We start from the raw sequence: 19,055 nt of genomic DNA on the forward strand, positions 1-19,055 counted from the left end.
CTTTTTTTTTTTTTGACTTCATTATTTTCCCTGAAAAATAGTGGTCAGTGTTTAAAGAACTGCATGCTTGAGAAGTCAAGTTTGTAGGTCTGTAGTTACCCACTTTGCTCTTTGGTCCACCTTTATGAATAGGAGGAATGTTTGCATATTTCAAATTTATCGGGACCTCTCCAAGAATGCTCTCATAATTATGGCCAAAGGTTTGTTAACCTCTCTTGTTACTTCCCTTAATATAATTGGATAGATTCCATCAGTCCTAAAGTGCCTTGTTTACTTTTAGCTTCAACAGTTTTTCTTCCACTTTTTTCTTGGTTATCACAAAATCATTTGTCTCCAATTTAAAATTTGCTATACTTCTAATATTCCCATTCCTGAATACTTCATGCATGAATACAGATGCAAAAAATATCACTTGAACCGGATGATACTTACAGTACTTGTTTTGGATAATTTGCATATATATCTTGTTGTTTTGAGTAACTGATAAGTCACACATGGTGAATACTTTATTTTTATAACAGTAGAAGGGTTATTTGAACTGCATTGTTATTAACCATGTTAAACCAATTTTTCAGTATCCATTGATCACTCATGTATGATTGTAACCTCACAACTGTTGGATTTTAGCATTCATTTCTACATACTTTTCATTGTAGGATTATGAATGGATCAGGGTTGATTTTCCCTTTTTTTTTTTATTGTTGTTGCATTTACATTTAAATCAGAATTATTTATCGGAAGTGTTCATAAGCCCACTTATATGAGGGGTTACTATTTGTGAATGTATATACAGGGTAGTGATTGGTTGAGTAGAGAAAAATTTTAAAATTTTGAGTTACACATTTGCAGTTAAAAGTATTTTTCAGTGATTGAAATCAGATCATCCCATTTTACATTCCTGTAATGCAAAATGGGATGATCTGATTTCAGTCATTGAAATAATGCCCAACAACACAAGATTGAAAATGACCATGAAAGAAAGGCTCCATTGGAGAAGAGACCATCACCAAGTTGTGATCTGAGGTGCCTAGTGGACCACTCACCTCGACTGTACGTAGAAGGGTTGTTTATGTGAAAATTGGGGTGAAGGGGGCATACATACATTTAAGATTCCATTAATGTTAAAGGCCACTCCCTAGGCCGCAGCCTATCCATGGCTATCAACTGCAATGTTGTGCTGTTAACTGATTCAGAGTTTACAGTAGATTGATATAGACAATGAAAAGAGCTCAATACATAATTTCCTTTCTTATTTTTGTTTTTGAATTTTCAGTTTGGCCACTAGGCCCCAAATGAGGAAAATTGACCTTACACTTCCCATTTGTAAATCTTAATCAGTAGGGTTCCCGTCCCTTCTACAAGGAGATGGGCCACCGCTATTTCACATTAGTGTGTTCCGTCTTCTAAATATTTCACTTACGTAGTCATTAAAATATGCAAATAGGTAATGATCTGTGAACAGAACCCAGAGTTGCTCTTTCTCTAAAATAACAACTGATCTTTACAATGACAGTTTATATGCCAATCCATGTCCAGTAATGAGGCTTGTGGCATGAAAACCAAATTGAAGCCATGGTTTTAACTTTGGATTGATAATTTTATTATTGGGAAAAACATAAAAGGTCTGACGGCCTTTTTCTCTATTTTCCAAATCATCTTGCTACATGTCCATTATTTGCAAGACAATTCTTTTTTTCTCAGATTTCAAATCGACTTTAGAATAGGTCCTGTTTTCCTCTGGGCAAGATGTTATGCCCAGAATAGTCCTGCTAATATTGTGTTTTGTGTAATATAATAATCCAGCCAGAAAAACTCTGTACTGAACAGGAAGCCATCTAGAAATAATCTGTAAAGCTTCATCGGAGATAGTCCAGCATGCACGCATTATCCCGAGAAGAGCGAATCTCTGAGCTTGAAGCAAATATTTCTGTGAAACTAAGCTCCAGAGGCATAAGTCATGATTGGGAGGAACAAACAGTCATATAATAAATTTAATGATCGTCCTTTGATTCCCCAATCGGTCCTAATGATCCTCCAAAGCTTGGCATATAATGTTCGAATTTTGGTTTTCAAAAACTTGACGTGCTAAGTAAAGAGATGCTTCTCAAGATATAAACCTAAATACCTCGTGACTCTAACAAACGGAACGGCAACCCCATAAAGCCTAACAGTAGGGCATGATTTATACTAAAGTGCCCTTCAGAAGCATCCGTACAGTCTTTCCCTTGGAAATTTGCAACTTGTAATTTTGACACCAATTTTCTAGCATACCTAAAACCTCTGCTGCTTTGTTTTCAATCAAAGAATGAGAGTTACCTTGTACTAATACAGCTAAATCATCAGCATATGCTATAAATGTTATGCCGGAAATCAGTTTCTTTAAAAATTCATCTAATACGATGTTCCACTCAAAGGGGCCAATCACTGAGCCTTGTGGACATCCACATGAAAACTTCTTAATAATTTGAGTATAGCTTGTCTTAACAACCATTTCTCTAGAACAAAAATAACTCTTAAATACAGAATATAAATTCTGTGAGCAATTAGAAATCCTTATTCTACTCAAGATACCCTCCCGCCATGGCCGGTCGAATGCTTCCCTGAAATCCACAAATATAGCAAGGACGTACCTAGTATCACTCTGCTCCACCGTGTGTGTATCAATTGATACACAGCGTCCTCTGTGGATAATCCTTTTCTGAAACCAAATTGATTTCTACATATGGCTCCTGCAGGAGGACAACTGCTATATCATCGTTTTCCATCAAATAGCTAATTTGAGCGGCAAAACGTTTAGATCTCTGAGCATTCAATTGTAAAACACTTACTTCTCTACCGATAATTAATCTTCTTTTTAAATATCTCTATAGCCTTACTATACTCCGGCCATTTTTTATCAACAGCCACATGTACAGCATCAACTTTTTTTCCTCTTACAGTTACAACATTCAGGTTGTTTTTCTTTATTAGGGCAGTTCTGGTAAGAATGTCCTTCGGTAGAACAGGGACCACACATGGACCTCCTTTCTACAGTATTTAGCCACATGTCCATACATTAAGTAATTAAAGCATTGAACTATTGTAAAAATTTCTTTAAATTTGCAAGCTGTTCAATGGACATACAATCTTGTTCTTTCCTTAATAATTTGCCATAATAGAGGAGACACTTGAACTACCCAATTATTTATGTTAGAACTTTTATTTTTATTTACAGTTTGAACCTCAGTTCCTTCTAAAAACTTCTTTTCGCTTATATTATTACCTGTAAAATTTTTCAACCACAATTGTTTAAGCAATTCTTCTTTCTCAACATCAGGCTCAACATCAAATATCACTATCTTAGGATACATGGATTTAGGAATCACATATTTCAAACCAATATCTTGTATTTTTGAACACCCTCTAAGTTTATCGATATCGTCATCACTCTCGGCTTCTACAATGACAGCTCTATCATGCATAGGTCTAATATTTCTGACCTTAACTGTGGATAACATTTGCCTCACTTCATGCAAAATTTCAGTTTTCACTTCATCACTGGTTTTCAGTCTTATCAGTACTGCTTTAATGATCATAACTTTTGGAGCTTTGTTCTCGGTATCAGGCTTCTTTACTTTTGAAGAATAACTTACACTGTCTTTATCCACTTTCCTTTTAAGTCTGTCTTTTAGAACTATGTTCTCCACAAAAACATTATAAGCCTTTGTTTTCAAGTCATCCCATAAGTCCATTACTATTCGAATTGCTGCCATAGGGACTTTATATTCTAATCCCATAAGAAACTTTTTAATATTTTACAGATTTCTTGGATGTGTTCAAATCCTTTATTTTCAGGTTTCTCAGTTATACTGTCTTCCTTCCTCTTTCTTTTTCGAATTTTATCCTTTTCCTGAGCTTTAGAGTCTGAGAGTGCTTCTGGACTTACATCAGCACCTTTTCCTTTTCACTTTTTGAGCTTTTCCCTTCAGTCCCTTGCACAAGACCAGGGAGTGATGACGATCTTATTTTGACAGGTCTTCATCAATAATATCTGAATCACTTGTAGTAGACATAAGTTAGTATTGTATAACATAAAATAACTTATATACAGTTTAAAAGTCAAAATCAAACACTATTAATGACAAACTATATACAATATTTACAACTGTTAAGTCAAAGATCAAGGAGCGCTCGATCAAAAAAAAAAAATTAATACCAATATTGCAATATGATAAAATAATATAATGATTAAAACTAATAAATAATAAAATCCTAAAATATAAAGCAAAACTGCCAAACAATTCAGTCAAAAATACATTAATAATATAAAACTTTAAGCAAAATTAAAACTATTAAAATAACTCACTAACCTCACAAGTACAATACTACACTAAAGCACAGTGAAAGAAACAAAACAGTGTCAACTTGTGCAACTCCAATTAAAAGTTCCCAAGTTAACTCACTTTGAACATAAACTAGCCTTAGTTACTTCTGTCGAAGGGGTTGTTAAAACTTGCAAAAAAGCAGCGATAGATCTGCTACATCCAATGCGGAAACAAGGCGCACATCAAGTCTGGAGGGAGACTTGGTAGTGGGGAAAGAAAAACATGCAAATACACTTCACACAAGGTGCCTGTTCCACCTTCGAAGAAGCACTTCAATTATCAGATTAAACACCTCGTTGAAAACTTTCTTTACAGTAGGGGTGAAGGGGGCAGTAGAAAATTATCTGAAAGCTTTAATTTTTTTTTTTTTTTTTGTTTTTTTGGTTGAAGCCATATCCAAGCATATTTTATATGATTCCCAGCTACGGTCATAGTTTTAGGCAGTTGGCTATGGTGCCATTGTTATTTTGCCGTGCTAAAAGTACAGCCACTCCCCGACTTACATAAGGGTTGCATTCTGTGGAACTTTGTGCAAGTCAAATTTTACGTAATTCAGAATTTCCCTAAATGCTTATGCAGCACTCACAAATGTGCGTGCTGAATATGAGCATGATAATTTGATTGAAGCAAAAAAGAAATGTTCAATGAATATGTGAATAGAATTATTTATTCAGTTTTTTTATCTCACGTGCTGGAAAATTTACAAATGTGTGCTTCGAAATGTACAATAAAAGGATTAAGACAAGTGCCAGTACAAACACCTCGGGGGCACTCGCTTCTGAATCTAATTTTCCATCCTTATTATTAATAGCTTTTCCATCTCCGATATAGAACCTGAATGCTGTTTTTTTGATTACTGTTGATCCTTTAATATGCTCTTTTATACATGCACTGTCCTTTAAAATAGTATTCACTGTTGAAGCGGCGAGACCTAATTCCCATGAAATAGATGACAAAATTTGTCCTGTTTCGTACTTCTTAATCATTTTCATTTTCTGGCACTACCACCACTTGCACTTTCCTTTGGTCACTTTCCCTTCATTGTAATAAGTACACGGGGTTAAAAAGAACAGTGATGTCACAACTACTGTTTCGGATTGAAGGTCTGATTTGAAACAGTAGTAAAGTACGTATTCATTTGACTAATTCATTTCAGTGCCAACCAAGAGATGAATTATATGAATTACAATATAAACACAATGAACGTGGTATGTACTTGTTTTAAGGCCCTTAAGTTATGCTTGGCTTATTGAGTTACACCATCTATGTATTTTTGCTGTCCTAGTCTGGTCCTACATTTATTTCCTATGGGATGCAAAATACGTTTCCACGGTTTTTTTAAGTTTGCATTGGCCAGCAAAAATTTACGTAAAGTTGAATTTATGTAAGTCAAGTATTGCATAAGTTGTGGAGTGGCTGTATATTGGTATTATTGATATATTTCTTAATTGTACATTTATATTTAGTTGTGTGTGAAAAATGTAAAATCCTGCTATCTGGTTAGAAAACATACCTGAGTATGGTTTGCCACAGAAACAAAATACAGTAATTTTTTCATGGCAAGTCATTACATTTTGTAATGCTTATATTAAATGTATATTAAAAGAATATGCATTAAACTTCAGACTCTTTACCAATTTGATAATGAGCGATTTATTTATGAGGATTCATTATGATTTAAATATACATACCAAGTTTTATTTAGTTTTTTAAACAGTATATTAATATAGTTTTTATCCCAACTAATTTTATTTATGATCATAACAAAAATAATGGTAATAGAAAGGGGTTACACTCGTTTTGTATTTTATTTTTTTGTTTCTTTTTATTTATTCATTTTTTTTTTCCAGACTTCAAAGGAAAAATGCAACATTAATATATTTGACAATATGTTTTGCACACCACTACACTGGGCAGCAAAATTTGGTATGTTTGTAATAATTGCTTTAATTTTTAGTTTATACTTTATGCTTTCATTTTATTTGTTAAAATCTTTTAAGTGAGAGAATTCCTAAGCTTCTGTTGCATATTTGACAGTTCTTATATGCTGGTTTTATTGGTGCAAATAAACAAATTATGCAAAATTTTGAGCTTTACTGTTATAATAACATTTCCTGTAGAATCCCTTAAAGTAACACATAGTAATTTTCCTCAATTTTGAAAGGAAGCTGAGAAAACACCACCAAAATTCCTTCCAGAATTAAGAAATGCAGAATTGTTTAAAATAAATAGTATTCAAATTCTTATTTTAATCACCTTTCGATTCTCTATATTTTAATATTATTCAGTAGTAGTCACTCACTCCTGTGGTGCAGTTTTATGTATATGAGGAAACTTTCCATCCAGAATAGTTTTTTCTTGGGATTTTTATAAATAAAATATATATAAAAAAAAAAAATAAATAAATAATAATGATAAATGTTTACAAGTTTAAGGCATAAGGGTCACTTTTATGATTCATTGTTTGAAATTGAATGTGAATGACAAATCTTTTTTCTCATATAAACTTGATAATTTTTATTAAACTCTCATTCGTGATTAATTTCCACATAAAATTAACATTGTTTGCTCAAATGTGAGATGACTGTGAATGAAAATTACATCTGAAATTGTTACCAAAATATTCACTATCTGAGACAATTTACATTTAATTTCATTCTGCTTTATGAATTCAGAATTTGTTTTTCTCACCTTTAGTTCTTGCTTATAGGATTTTAATTTTTTATTGTTAACCTTTTTAATACTGCAGTCTTTGATTGCTATCCTTGATAGTTATTTGATTTTCAGTATTTTTATTATCGTAAAAATACTGAAAATCAAATAGCTTTATAATAATAAATATTGTATTATAAAATAAGTCTGTCACACTAATTTTATAACAATATGTAATGTATTGGACTACACTTAATATGCATCTGTGACCCACTAGTCAGTGAATCACTGAATCTCTCTCTCTCTCTCTCTCTCTCTCTCTCTCTCTCTCTCTCTCTCTTGCCATATAGTATAGTAGATTCATCGCTTGTCACGTTTTTGGAAAGGTCTGGGTTTAAGTCCCTTTAGAAATTCCTCCCATCATAGACTGGAGGAATTTTTGAAGGCTTCTTCAATCTCAGGCAGAGGGTGTCGAGTTTTTCCCCATGAATTATTCTGCATTTTTTAGCTTGCATAACATGCAAATTGGCCCATGAACACACACACTTGTACAAACATACTGGTAATATACAAAGTGGAATATGGTCTGAGTTGCTGATTCATCAACCAAAAAAACAGTTCAATCAACCAGAGTTGCCATATTTTTGTAAACTGCAATTAGTTGGGTTTGAGGGTTGGGGTTGCAATGCTGTAATGAAATCTCAATATTGCCTCCTTCACTGGAATAAATGCATTTAAAAGTTAAAAATATTCTGACTGATTTCCGTATACTACTGCTTTAGTGATTATAAATGATTTTTATACAATAATTTAATAGCATCAACATCAAGTTAGTGTATGCATATGTATTTATAAGTGCATGCTTAATTATTTTTGTAGCTCTGTACACTAATTGGTATCATAATATTGTCTGGTGGGTACCATCTTTGGTGCATAGCATTGCTCGGATATGCCATGACTCCATGAGGTGCTGTAGGGTGTCCACAGTCTCTGGAGCTCATGCCAACGATACTGCATCCCACATTTACTGGGTATTCGTTAGTACTATATCCAGGCAACACTGTCCATTCCCTAATGTTTCACACATGTTCAGCTGGGCTGAGATCAGGTGAGTTTGATGCCACGAGAGGATGGAGAACTCTTGAATGCTCATTGAAGCCCTATGACATGGCATGTTTGTCTTTCTGAAATATGCCTTGGTTGTTTATCAAAAACATATGGTCAAAAATGTTGCATCTGTATAAGTCAATAAAATGTTCTTTCATCCACTGACTAAACACATATGTTAAAAAAAATAAAATATTTATTAAATTGTACAAAATGAAGAATGGTATGTCCAGTTAATATCTCTCTTCCCCTCCCTCCCATCACCTTTCTTTCCATTCTTTCCCCCTTTCATTATGTATGATCATGTCATGATATTTTGCATCATGTGATGATTTCTGTTATGCATTACATGATGGTATTCTATTTAAATTGATATTGTGTCTTACGCTTTAAAGAAGCTATCTCAAAGCTACTTTTTATGTGTATATTTTATTGCTTTTAGTCCTTTATTTTTATTAGTTCTTAACTGGTTTTTTCTTTTTGTTGTAACTTACCATTCTCCATTTTGTGTAGTTTATTAAATATTTTATTTTCATTTGTGTTTAGTCAGTAGATGCAAGAAAATTTTATGGATATGATTCCTGAAGCACAATGCCATTTCTCTAGGATCTCTACAAGTCTCCAATATGATGCTGATCAGTAGGTACCAGGAAGGACTAAGGTCTTCCCTCTAAACATGCCTAGACCATTATGTTGCCCCCCCACTAGCCTGTATAACTCTTTGTGCAGTGGAGTTCAGGAACTTCATGTGTTGAGTAAGCCACATCCTCACCTTTTCATCTGTATGGGCAGTTAGAGCACAATTCATTGGACTAGACATCCCATTTCCAGTCATCCACTGTCCAGTGGTGCCAATTTCCTGTCCACTGTTTCTTCTAGTGCATTTGCTTCTGATGGTCCAACAAAAAAGGATACTCAAGAATGGCCCATTTGTGCTAGTGTCTGATACTTAATCTACATTGAAATGGATCTTGCCACTTCAGTGTTGTATTGCATGGACAGTTGCTCCACTGTAGTATATCTATATGTCTGTTCTAGGGGAGGATCCAGTACACTGTGGTCAGTGTTTTGGATCCACCCCTTGTCTGGTCAATAACACATGGCTGGCTTGCATGGTACATCTGGCCGGTGCTTCTTCTACTGTTGGTATACCCTTAATACTCTTGGGATATGGATGTCTGGGAACATTGTTGTAGTAGTAGTAGTAGTAGTAGTGGCATGTGATGCAAGAAAGCAAGTGTATGAGCTTATGCAGCATCAGCCAAAAAAAAAAAAAAAAAAAATCACACCATTCCCTCCAAATGTCTGTCCAGTTCCTCCTTAAATTTATTCAACCTATCAACTTCCACAATGACAGATGGAGTTTGTTCTTGCTGCAGTCTTGTCTAGATGATCCTGCAATGCATCTTTAACCAGTGACTCCATTATTTTACCCGGAACAGAAGTTAAACTAACTGGTCTGTAATTACTCGTGTCACCCTTCGATCCCCCTTTATGAATTGGGGATACATTTGCACATCTCCAGTCCGTGGGAACCTCCTCTGAGTCCAAGGATGCTCTCATAATTATGGCTAAGGGTTTGCTTAGTTGCTTTGCTGCCTCCTTTAATATAACTGGATAGATCCCATCCACCCCAGGTGCTTTCCTTATGTTTAACTTGAACAATTTCTCCTCCACTTTGCTCTCAGTTATTACAAAATCATTAACTATCCTGCTACAATTTGATAACCTTCTACCATTTTCAAACCTTAATAATTCCTCATGTGTGAATGTAGATGCAGAATACTCATTCAGTTTGTTTGCTATCTGAGCAGGATCATCAACAGTCGAACCATCGATGTCAAGTGGATCAATCAGATTCATCCCCTTCCTTTTAGAGTTTATATAAGTAAAGAAATCCTTGCTGTTTTTCTTAGCATCTTTTGCCAAGGATTTCTCGTAATCTGCCTTCACCTGTCTAACCTCCTTTGTGACCTGATTACAGACTAGCTTTTATCTGCCATAGGCTTCTGAGTCGCTTGATCATTTATATGCATCCCATGCATTTTTCTTCTCTGTTATGAGTCTCATTAGTTCATTTGATATCCATTTAGGCCTAAACTTTGAACAATATTTCTTAATAGGTATGAAACTTTTAATAGCTTCCACGATTAATTCCTTGAACATTTCCCACTTAGAATTTACTGTTGGTAACATCGTCAGTTGGATCCCACTGTACAGAATTTAAAAACTTTCTGAGACCACTGTACTCACCTTTACGGAAGCAAAAACCCTTTCCTTTACCCCTGATGGTAATTAAATCTTTAAGTAAATCCCACATCAGTACACTGTGATCACTGCCACCTAGTGGTTCCTTTATCTGCAAATTCTTAATACACGAATGATCACTGCTGATAATCAGATCAAGAGTATTACCCTTGCTGGTTGCCTCTACGGAAGCAAAAACCCTTTCCTTTACCCCTGATGGTAATTAAATCTTTAAGTAAATCCCACATCAGTACACTGTGATCACTGCCACCTAGTGGTTCCTTTATCTGCAAATTCTTAATACACGAATGATCACTGCTGATAATCAGATCAAGAGTATTACCCTTGCTGGTTGCCTCTCGAACATGCTGCTGCAGAAAACAATCATCCAATAAATCCACAGAAGTCTGACTAGTGTGTGAGGGACCAACCCACAAGTTCCAGTCAATATCTGGGAAGTTAAAATTGGACAAAAGCAGAAGCAGCCTTGCTCAAACTACTCACTAATCTGGACCCAGCAACCAACCCCATGGGAACTTGGTTAGCCCATTTTTTGCACAACACCTGTATGCTGTAGTGTCTGGTTCTATTCTTACACTGAAAAAAAATGCACTACATGGTGGTTGTGGTAGACTCCACAGGTGAAACATGGTGACCTGAATGTAAAGTTATCTCTGTGTATGTGACCAAATAGTATGACAACTGATTTATTGTCTTTGAATGATGAAAATGAATAATATTGCCCACCTTTAAGTTTCATAGTTTGGGAAAAATTTTAGTAAATTTTACTTGTTACAGGTAAAATTGCTAAATAGTTAATTTTCTAACACTTGTGATTTCTTCAAATATTGTGCTTTTTTTATTCATTTATGTGATGTGGAAGCATATTTTTTTCCTCCTTAAGCCAAAAAAATGTAAAAAATTATTTGGAAAGATATATCTGTTTTCTGTCATTATAAATTTGCAGTGATGCTTTTTAAATATAATTAATAAAAAAAAATTAATTGCAAGTGTGAAATTAGGCCTTGATGCAGTTACATAATATGTAATATCATGTGCTGTTAGGCAGTATTATTTGTAGTATTAGATTATTTTATGTGTTTATTGATTTCTTTTAGGCCTTGCTGATAAAGTTGAACTACTTCTTGGTCGTAGCGCTGACTATAGTAGCACTGATGGTAATGGAGCTACACCATTGCATTATGCTGCTCATAACAACCATGCAGTAAGGCTTTCTTTAAAAAAAACATTCAATAGCTGATTTATCCTTTTAGTGTTGAATTGTTATATGAAACTATGTGTAACTTTATTTAGATAATATAAAATTATCAAAATATAATAAATGAAATTTTTTAATATAAGTAATGGAACTACATCTTCTTCATAGTATAAGAATATGTATCAATTTACTAAAGAAGTGAGTGGTATTTCAATGCAGATATTGAATAATTTCAGAAAATAACACTGCATTATGTTTCTTTTGTCATGATTACATGGGGACACATTTGTTCCTCTAGTTACAGAGCTTGGCCTCTTTAGAAAAGGCTACATTTATCCATGGATTGACATAAAGGAATTATCATTTTCAATCAAATAGCATCACCCCATTATTCATTATAAACTCAGAGTCACTTTTGTGACTGTTTTTGGGCCTATTTGGATCACTCATCAGACAACAGGTGGCATCAATGAATGACTTTGTGTTGAGAGGTAAATGTATCAAATCTAAGCAAATAGCAAAATACTGCATGGAAGAAAAACTTCAGTTGAAAATGTAACAATTTGTTATGTGTATAATAAAACCCCTATTACAGAAAATAGTGCAACAGTATATTATTATTCACTGTTCAACATAAATTCACTAATAATTGAAGGTAGCCCTTGTCTGATTATCAACCCAAATAGGTCTGAAACTGTCCCCAATAGTGCCCTCAAGTTTTTAATGAATAACAGATTCACCTACAGGGTGATGTTATTTAATTAAAAATATTATTAGTTTCCCTAGATTGTCTTGTGGATAAACGTAGTTGTTTCTAAAGAGCTTAAGTCCAAGCTCTGTTTTTGCCTGAGTGACAAAAGTGTCCCCAGACAATCACTACAAAAAACATGTTGCATTATTTTATGAAATTAACAATATGTGTGGTTATCATTATATCTATTCTTATGTTGTGAAGAAGTTGTAGTTATGTTGTGTCATGAACAGAACAATTTATCATTATGTATCTTCTTATGCAATGTGATAAACAGTCTATTTTGCATCAAAGAAATTATGATGACGTTCCCAGCTGATTTGTTTTACTTGGGCAGAGAAGACCACTCCTCTCAGCAGAACTTGGTTGTTTTGTTTCAGTATCATGTTAGAAAGTTCACTTTGCATCACCTTATGGTTATGTTTTTCATCAGTGTTTCCTACATAGCAGCCATAGTTTCTGAACACTGCACTGTTTCTGCTCCAGTGAGCAGTGTCCAGATGCTTCTTTAAATGTGATGCACTGTAGTAATTTCTGAATCCGACACTGCCACATTCTTTGATACATTTAGCCTACAATCTTCCACAAACATAGCTACAGCAGTATTCACTGATATTTCATCGATGGGATTTCAACTCCTTACATTAGCAATCTACTTTGAAGTCCTTGCACCACTGGTAAACTGTTTTTGTTGATTTCCAAATTTTCTTTTTTCCCCCTTCACCTATTTCAGACTTTTCTAACCATAAACAAAAGCTTTTCACAGATTTACATACAAATTTCAGTTGCCTTTGGAAATCTTTTCTCTGGAAGTAAAATTAAACATGCATGTCTTACACTATCAACCATATGCTACTGTTTATAGCAAAGAGAATGCTGACTGATCCTTTATTGTAGAAACCTCTGTATTTTAAGTTGATATAAATTAATTTATGTATATTCATTGGTTTCTGTATGATTGATTTACCATCACATTGCCATTTACTGATATTTTGTATCTCACATTGCTGTACATAGTACGGCATAAACTAACTGTCATTCTTGTTTGCAGTTTAAAAAAAAAAATGTAAAGAAAAACTTAAAAGAATGTTATTGTATTTACCTGTTTATTATCCAGTGCTGAATATTTATGCAGAATATCTTTGCTAAATATTTGGTATAATATGTTCCATTATAAAAGTTGTAAGTTTGGTAGTTCTGATGCGAGCCAGAAATTAAAAAAATGGTTACCAGCATGAGCATAAATGCAGGCACATGAGTTATGATGCTTTACAGATATATCCAGTTGATTGTGTAATTGAGAATTTCAGTGTGTGGTTGCCAGGTGAGATGGAATACAGATAGTTTTAGGAAGAACAGCTAGAATGGTCCCTTAAATAAGCACCGAGTGACATTAATTCTTGGAACATAATGTATAGATATTATTATTCCAGGTGATTCAGGCAGCTTGCTAAAGCATGAGTTATGCATTAGCTATTTGAGTCATGTGTAGCCAAAATTATAAGCGTTTTAATTAATGTAATTAAGTTTGGATAAACTTTGAATACTAGTAGTGAGTTTTTTTTATTTTTTTTATCACATCATTTGCTGCTGTGTATTAATGTATTAAGCCATTAAAGTGGACGTCTCTGTCAACATAAGCAAGAATGAACTTTACACAAGTTAAGGTGAGTGTGAGGTAACCAAGGTTTGAAAAATAAAATAATTCACACACAACAAAGATACTCACTTTGTGGAGAAAGCAGAGGTAAGCCCTTTTATTCCTGTTAACAATATGTAGAAGGAACGTTACAGAGCATACTATTATAAATATATCGTAAGGGGAAAAAAGTAACTATTTTTTGTTTTAGAAGAACACTGCAAGCCTGCAGTTAGAGCTATGACTGTTTTGCCCAAGGCATTTTGGTCTTATATTTTGGCAGAGACTGTGGTATGATGTACTTGTGAGAAAATGAAAGAGAAAAAGTTTCTCTTTTTCTTTAGTGGCTTCCGATAAATTTATCTATGCTCATTATCCAAAGTCAAATGAAAAAATTTAAATGCCATTCTTCATATCAAGCATGTCATTTAATTTTTATCTGTTGCAATACTTTTTTTTATACCTCTTATTTTTGGCACTAATTACTATTTTTATTTTGCTCGATTCAGTTTTATTGTTGCTTCCAATCTCAGAACCTCCACTGACTTTGTATATAGTGGATTTGGGATGACCAGTTATGCTTTCCTTTTTTGTTATGGTCACTTCAATTAAACTTGTAGTTATATTTTGCATGACTTGCACAGAATTCCAGTTTTCTGGAATTAGCTTTTTACAATTATTGTTAGCTTTAACTTTCTCCCCAAAATAGAATATATAATTTTTGTATAGTCTTTCTTTCTTATTAGTTTCTGCAGATCTTTCAAACATATTAAAGAAGTCTTTGAGTGTGTGTATAAAAATTAAATTAAAGAAGGAAAGAGAGGGAGACAAAAAAAATTAAGTTAAAGAAAGTGAGAGAGACAGAGTGAAGATAACTAATAGATAACAAATAAAAAAATATGCATAATAAGAAATATATAATTACAAAATTGATAAAATAAGGACGTTGCTACACAGCTTACCAAACCGGTCTCTCATCAGTTTGTTATTTGGTTTTTAGGAGCATTAGCAACTAAGGCCATATTGCTCCGGGTCTCTCATCAGGTGTCAACAGCTGTGATTGCAAGTAAAATAGCAATATGTGTCTTCATTTCTGATGTAAGCGATAAGCCAAAGGGTAAAAAGCATAAACATAAATGGAAATAACATTTAGTAAACAAACTAGAAATTACAAGAATTAACAATTTTTTTTTCCCCTCTCTTTCCTTCTTTAACTTTTTTTTTTTTCTATCACTTTATTGTCCATGCTCTGTTTATGTTTAGCATTTGCTGCCTTTGACTGCACTGCACTACACTTCTTCCCCATTTTTCTATCTTCTTATTTCCACTTCCTCGTTATTCTATTCAACATATACATATTTTCTAGCCTTCAGTTGAGTCATGCATGGTAGATTTAATCACCCAGCTATTCATCTTAAATTTTACTGATTTAATCCTGCTTAATAATGCTTTTCAGCCAGTTAAACTTCCTTCCAAACTAGTTGTTAAAAGCAATAGTTTTTTTATATATTGTTTATAGTTATTGATTAACTGTAGTTCCTCTGTATTCATTTTCTTCATTTCTGTGATAGTAGCTATTCTAATATCATATTAATCAATAGTTCTTTTGCTAATTCCACTTTTTTGCTGTTTAAGCACCTAATATTGTTGGTACCTGTTTTGATGGTTTTTGCAGTAGCATAATTAGCACTGTGCATCCTGGTTTCCACAGAGAACCAGGATGCACAGTGGGAATAATGTTGTATAATTTGATATATTTACCCCATTGTTATTGGTTTCTTTATTGGTTGGTAATACCAATATTAAAACAAGATTCAAGAATTAAAATTCATGAATTAAAAAATTTAAATTTCTTTGGATGAATAACATTTCTGCATGAGAACTTTTAGAAGACAGTTTACAAAAGTAAACTCAAGTTTTCTAGATCATGTTTGTGCAGATTTAAATGTTTTAGTGTACTGCTATGTTACAACTTGTAAAAAATTTTCAGGAAGCAGTGGCTGCATTTTTGTCAAGAAGCTATATTAAAGATGAACCAGATGTTGAAGGTCGTCATGCTGTCATTTGGGCAGCAGCAAGAGCAGCTGATGAGGTGATCAAGTGTATGTCCCATCTTAATGTAAATCTTAGTGTGGGAGACAAGAATGGTGCTACAGGTAGGATTTGCAGGCTTTAAACAGTTGTTTATATTTGTATTTCAAATGAACACTAATAACTTTGAAAGGCTAGTAAGCTGATAATACATAGGATAAAAGGTAAAGTTCATGATGGTATTATAACTTATAACTGAATGAATTATAATGGCCACTTTAAATATTAATGTTCTAATATGGTTTTCGGGGATTTTGGTGGGTTTTTTCTCTCTCCTGTCCTTCCTCCCACCCCTTTCTCCCCTTAAATATGAAAGATATCAGAAAAGTAATTCATAAAATTGTGGAGCATAATAGATTTATTAAGAAGCATCTGACTAGAAAACTACAATACTGCAATTTTTAAATGGAGCAGTAAAAGTATGCAACAAGTTACAGATGCACATACAGTGGCAGCCACATAAATTGCATCATCCTTTTAAAGTTTAGTATTTCCATAACTCCCTCTATAGGTAAAATTATGTCATCTCAAGACACTTACACTATCCTGCCAAACCAGTGTTGATATTTCATCATCATTCTGTAATATTATAGTGGTAGTGCATCAAGTAGTTGGATGTTTTTATAAACATCCAACTACTGCCATCTGTCTTCACTTTCTGTTCAACAGTGGTATGGCATACACTCAGTTCACTCCAAGAAATAAAAGTGTAATTATTGCTTTTGATAGGGATGGCTTTTCAAGTTGAGATATAGCTGCAAAAGTTGGCTGTGACCAGTCAGTTGTGTCAAGATCATTTAAAGAGAAATGTGAGACTGGAGAATTCAAAAGAAAATATGAACCGGACTGAAACAGCAAAGTACTGCAGCACAGGACAAAGTTTTGAAGCTTTTGTGCCTCCATGATCATCATGCAATTCCACAAACCTAAAATCCATGTGTAAGGAACATGCTAGAATAAATGCAAGTAACAGAACTGTCTGATGAAGACTTGTGATGAGTGGTCTGAAAGCATATCAACCTCTGAAGAAGCCCTAATTGACAAAATCCATGAGATAGAAACAACTAACCTGGAATAAAGAACATGCTGATCAGACAGTTAAGCAGTGGGAATCTGTAATATTGTCTGATGAATCCAAATTTAACCTCCATGGATCAGATGGTAAATGCTGTATTTGGTGTATATCTAATGAAGCTTATCACCCTGACTGTATTAAATGAGCCATAAAATTTCCATTGGGGCAAATACTTTTGGGTGCATAACGAGCAAAGGAGTGGGAAGAATACATTTTGTAAATGATATTGTTAATGGTGACTACTTCACAAAAATTTTAAAGGAGTTTCTTCTGCCTATCATCAGAGACCTCTTTCAAGGAACAGAAAATTGTGGTTTCTAACATGACTGTGCCTTGCCACACTGCACATAAGGTTAGTACATTACATAATTATTTAATACAATTTTGTTATGCTAATTTTAACTTATTTCAAGCACTGACTTTTTTTATCATTTTTTTTTTTTTTTTTTTTTTTCCCTTTAGGTGAAGAAGTTCGTGTAAGACTGCAATATCTGATCCTTATCATGGCCAGGGAATCGTCCTGATTTGAACCTAATTGAAAACTGCTAGACTGATATGGGACAGAAAATTGCTGCTAAAGAGCCATCAAGCAAGATAACATTGCAATAAACCATTATTCATGTCTGGTACTATGAACTAAGCAGTGATTATATCAAGAATCTCGTACACTCCATGACAAACAGTTGCAAGACCACAATTAAATCTTGTGATAGGCCAACAAAATACTAATATCTGTTATAGAAGACCCAGTGGTATCACAACCATATTTCTTTGCTGCTGGTATATTTTCTTCCATCTTATTATGTAAAGTTTTGAACATGGTCACAGTGAAAAGGCATTCATATGGCCTGCAATGTATTTCTGTGATTATTTGTAAATAAATGTCTGAATAGTTTTCTTTAATTTTTTATTATCAATAAAATGCATAATCATTTTACATCAGTGTTTAATAAATTTGAGGCTATAGGGACATTTATTTTAGTTGTAATGCTTGTTTTGTGAAAAAATTTATAGTGATGCAATTTATGTGGCTGCCACTGTATACCACCCCACACAGGGTGCCTCCATAGCCAGGTGGGCAGGAGCAGCAGTGCGTAGCACTGCTGCTCCTGCCCACCTGGATGCGGAAAGGTCAGGGAATGACCACCACATATTTCTGGAGCAATATGGCCTTAGTTGCTAATGCTCCTAAAAAAAAAAAACAAAACCAACCCACACACACACAAAATGTTGCATGCATCAAACTGCATCATAATGTGCAGGGCTGTCAGCTGATTTTCTTGTAGGCATATACAAATTAGGTAGAGGAGTTACAATGTGCAATGTAACCTGTATTCGGTGGCATCTGTTGTTTGTACCCTAAGTATTTAAGGATAGATTTTTTGCTTTTCCTATCAGTTTGATGAAACACATGTAATGGTATGAAACAGATTAACAATTGTGTTTCATGCCAGTACATTTTTCCTGTCTACTTGATGATATCGGGTGATGAACAAAGCAGAAATGCTCACGATGCATTATTTTGAACATAGTAATTTTATTTGGCTAACTAGCTGACATGTCAGTTAAATTGAAGCACATTTGCTAAGTTTAGCATTTTATTTTTTCTGTCTGTATTGTAATTTAAGAAAGATTACCTGGCCCTTTAGTCTTGAAGAGTAAATTGCTCTGTGCATATTTGTATCACAAGCAATAAAGATTTTCTCTATATCAGTAGTGTCGGTTCACTTGCTTGAGGAATTAAATGTTTCATAATAGCATTGTTTTCATCTGTACTTTTTTTTTTTATGCCAAGAGCTGATGTTACCAAGCAAATGGATTGTTGCCATTTTATTGGTCACATATAAGGTGTGGCAATAAAGTTCCTGGACTGGTGCTGTTGCACTCATGTTCCTTGAGTTTGAAAATAA

The 19,055-nt window shown here is 33.9% G+C and overlaps 1 protein-coding gene across 1 annotated transcript in view; it reads left to right on the forward strand.

Moving 5' to 3' along the window:
- The first annotated feature begins 6,253 nt into the window (after window positions 1-6,253).
- LOC150083556 (uncharacterized) overlaps window positions 6,254-19,055 on the forward strand; it is a 49,357-nt gene continuing 36,555 nt past the window's right edge. Inside the window, exons 1-3 of the mRNA XM_090378522.1 lie at window positions 6,254-6,290; window positions 11,489-11,595; window positions 15,970-16,135. Coding sequence (XP_090234648.1) covers window positions 6,254-6,290; window positions 11,489-11,595; window positions 15,970-16,135 — 310 coding nt within the window. The remainder of the gene's footprint in view (window positions 6,291-11,488; window positions 11,596-15,969; window positions 16,136-19,055) is intronic.

This window comes from Mastigoproctus giganteus, chromosome 7 (genome assembly GCF_048544385.1).
Source record: "Mastigoproctus giganteus isolate SK-2022 chromosome 7, ASM4854438v1, whole genome shotgun sequence".
Taxonomy (NCBI): Eukaryota; Metazoa; Arthropoda; class Arachnida; order Uropygi; family Thelyphonidae; genus Mastigoproctus; species Mastigoproctus giganteus.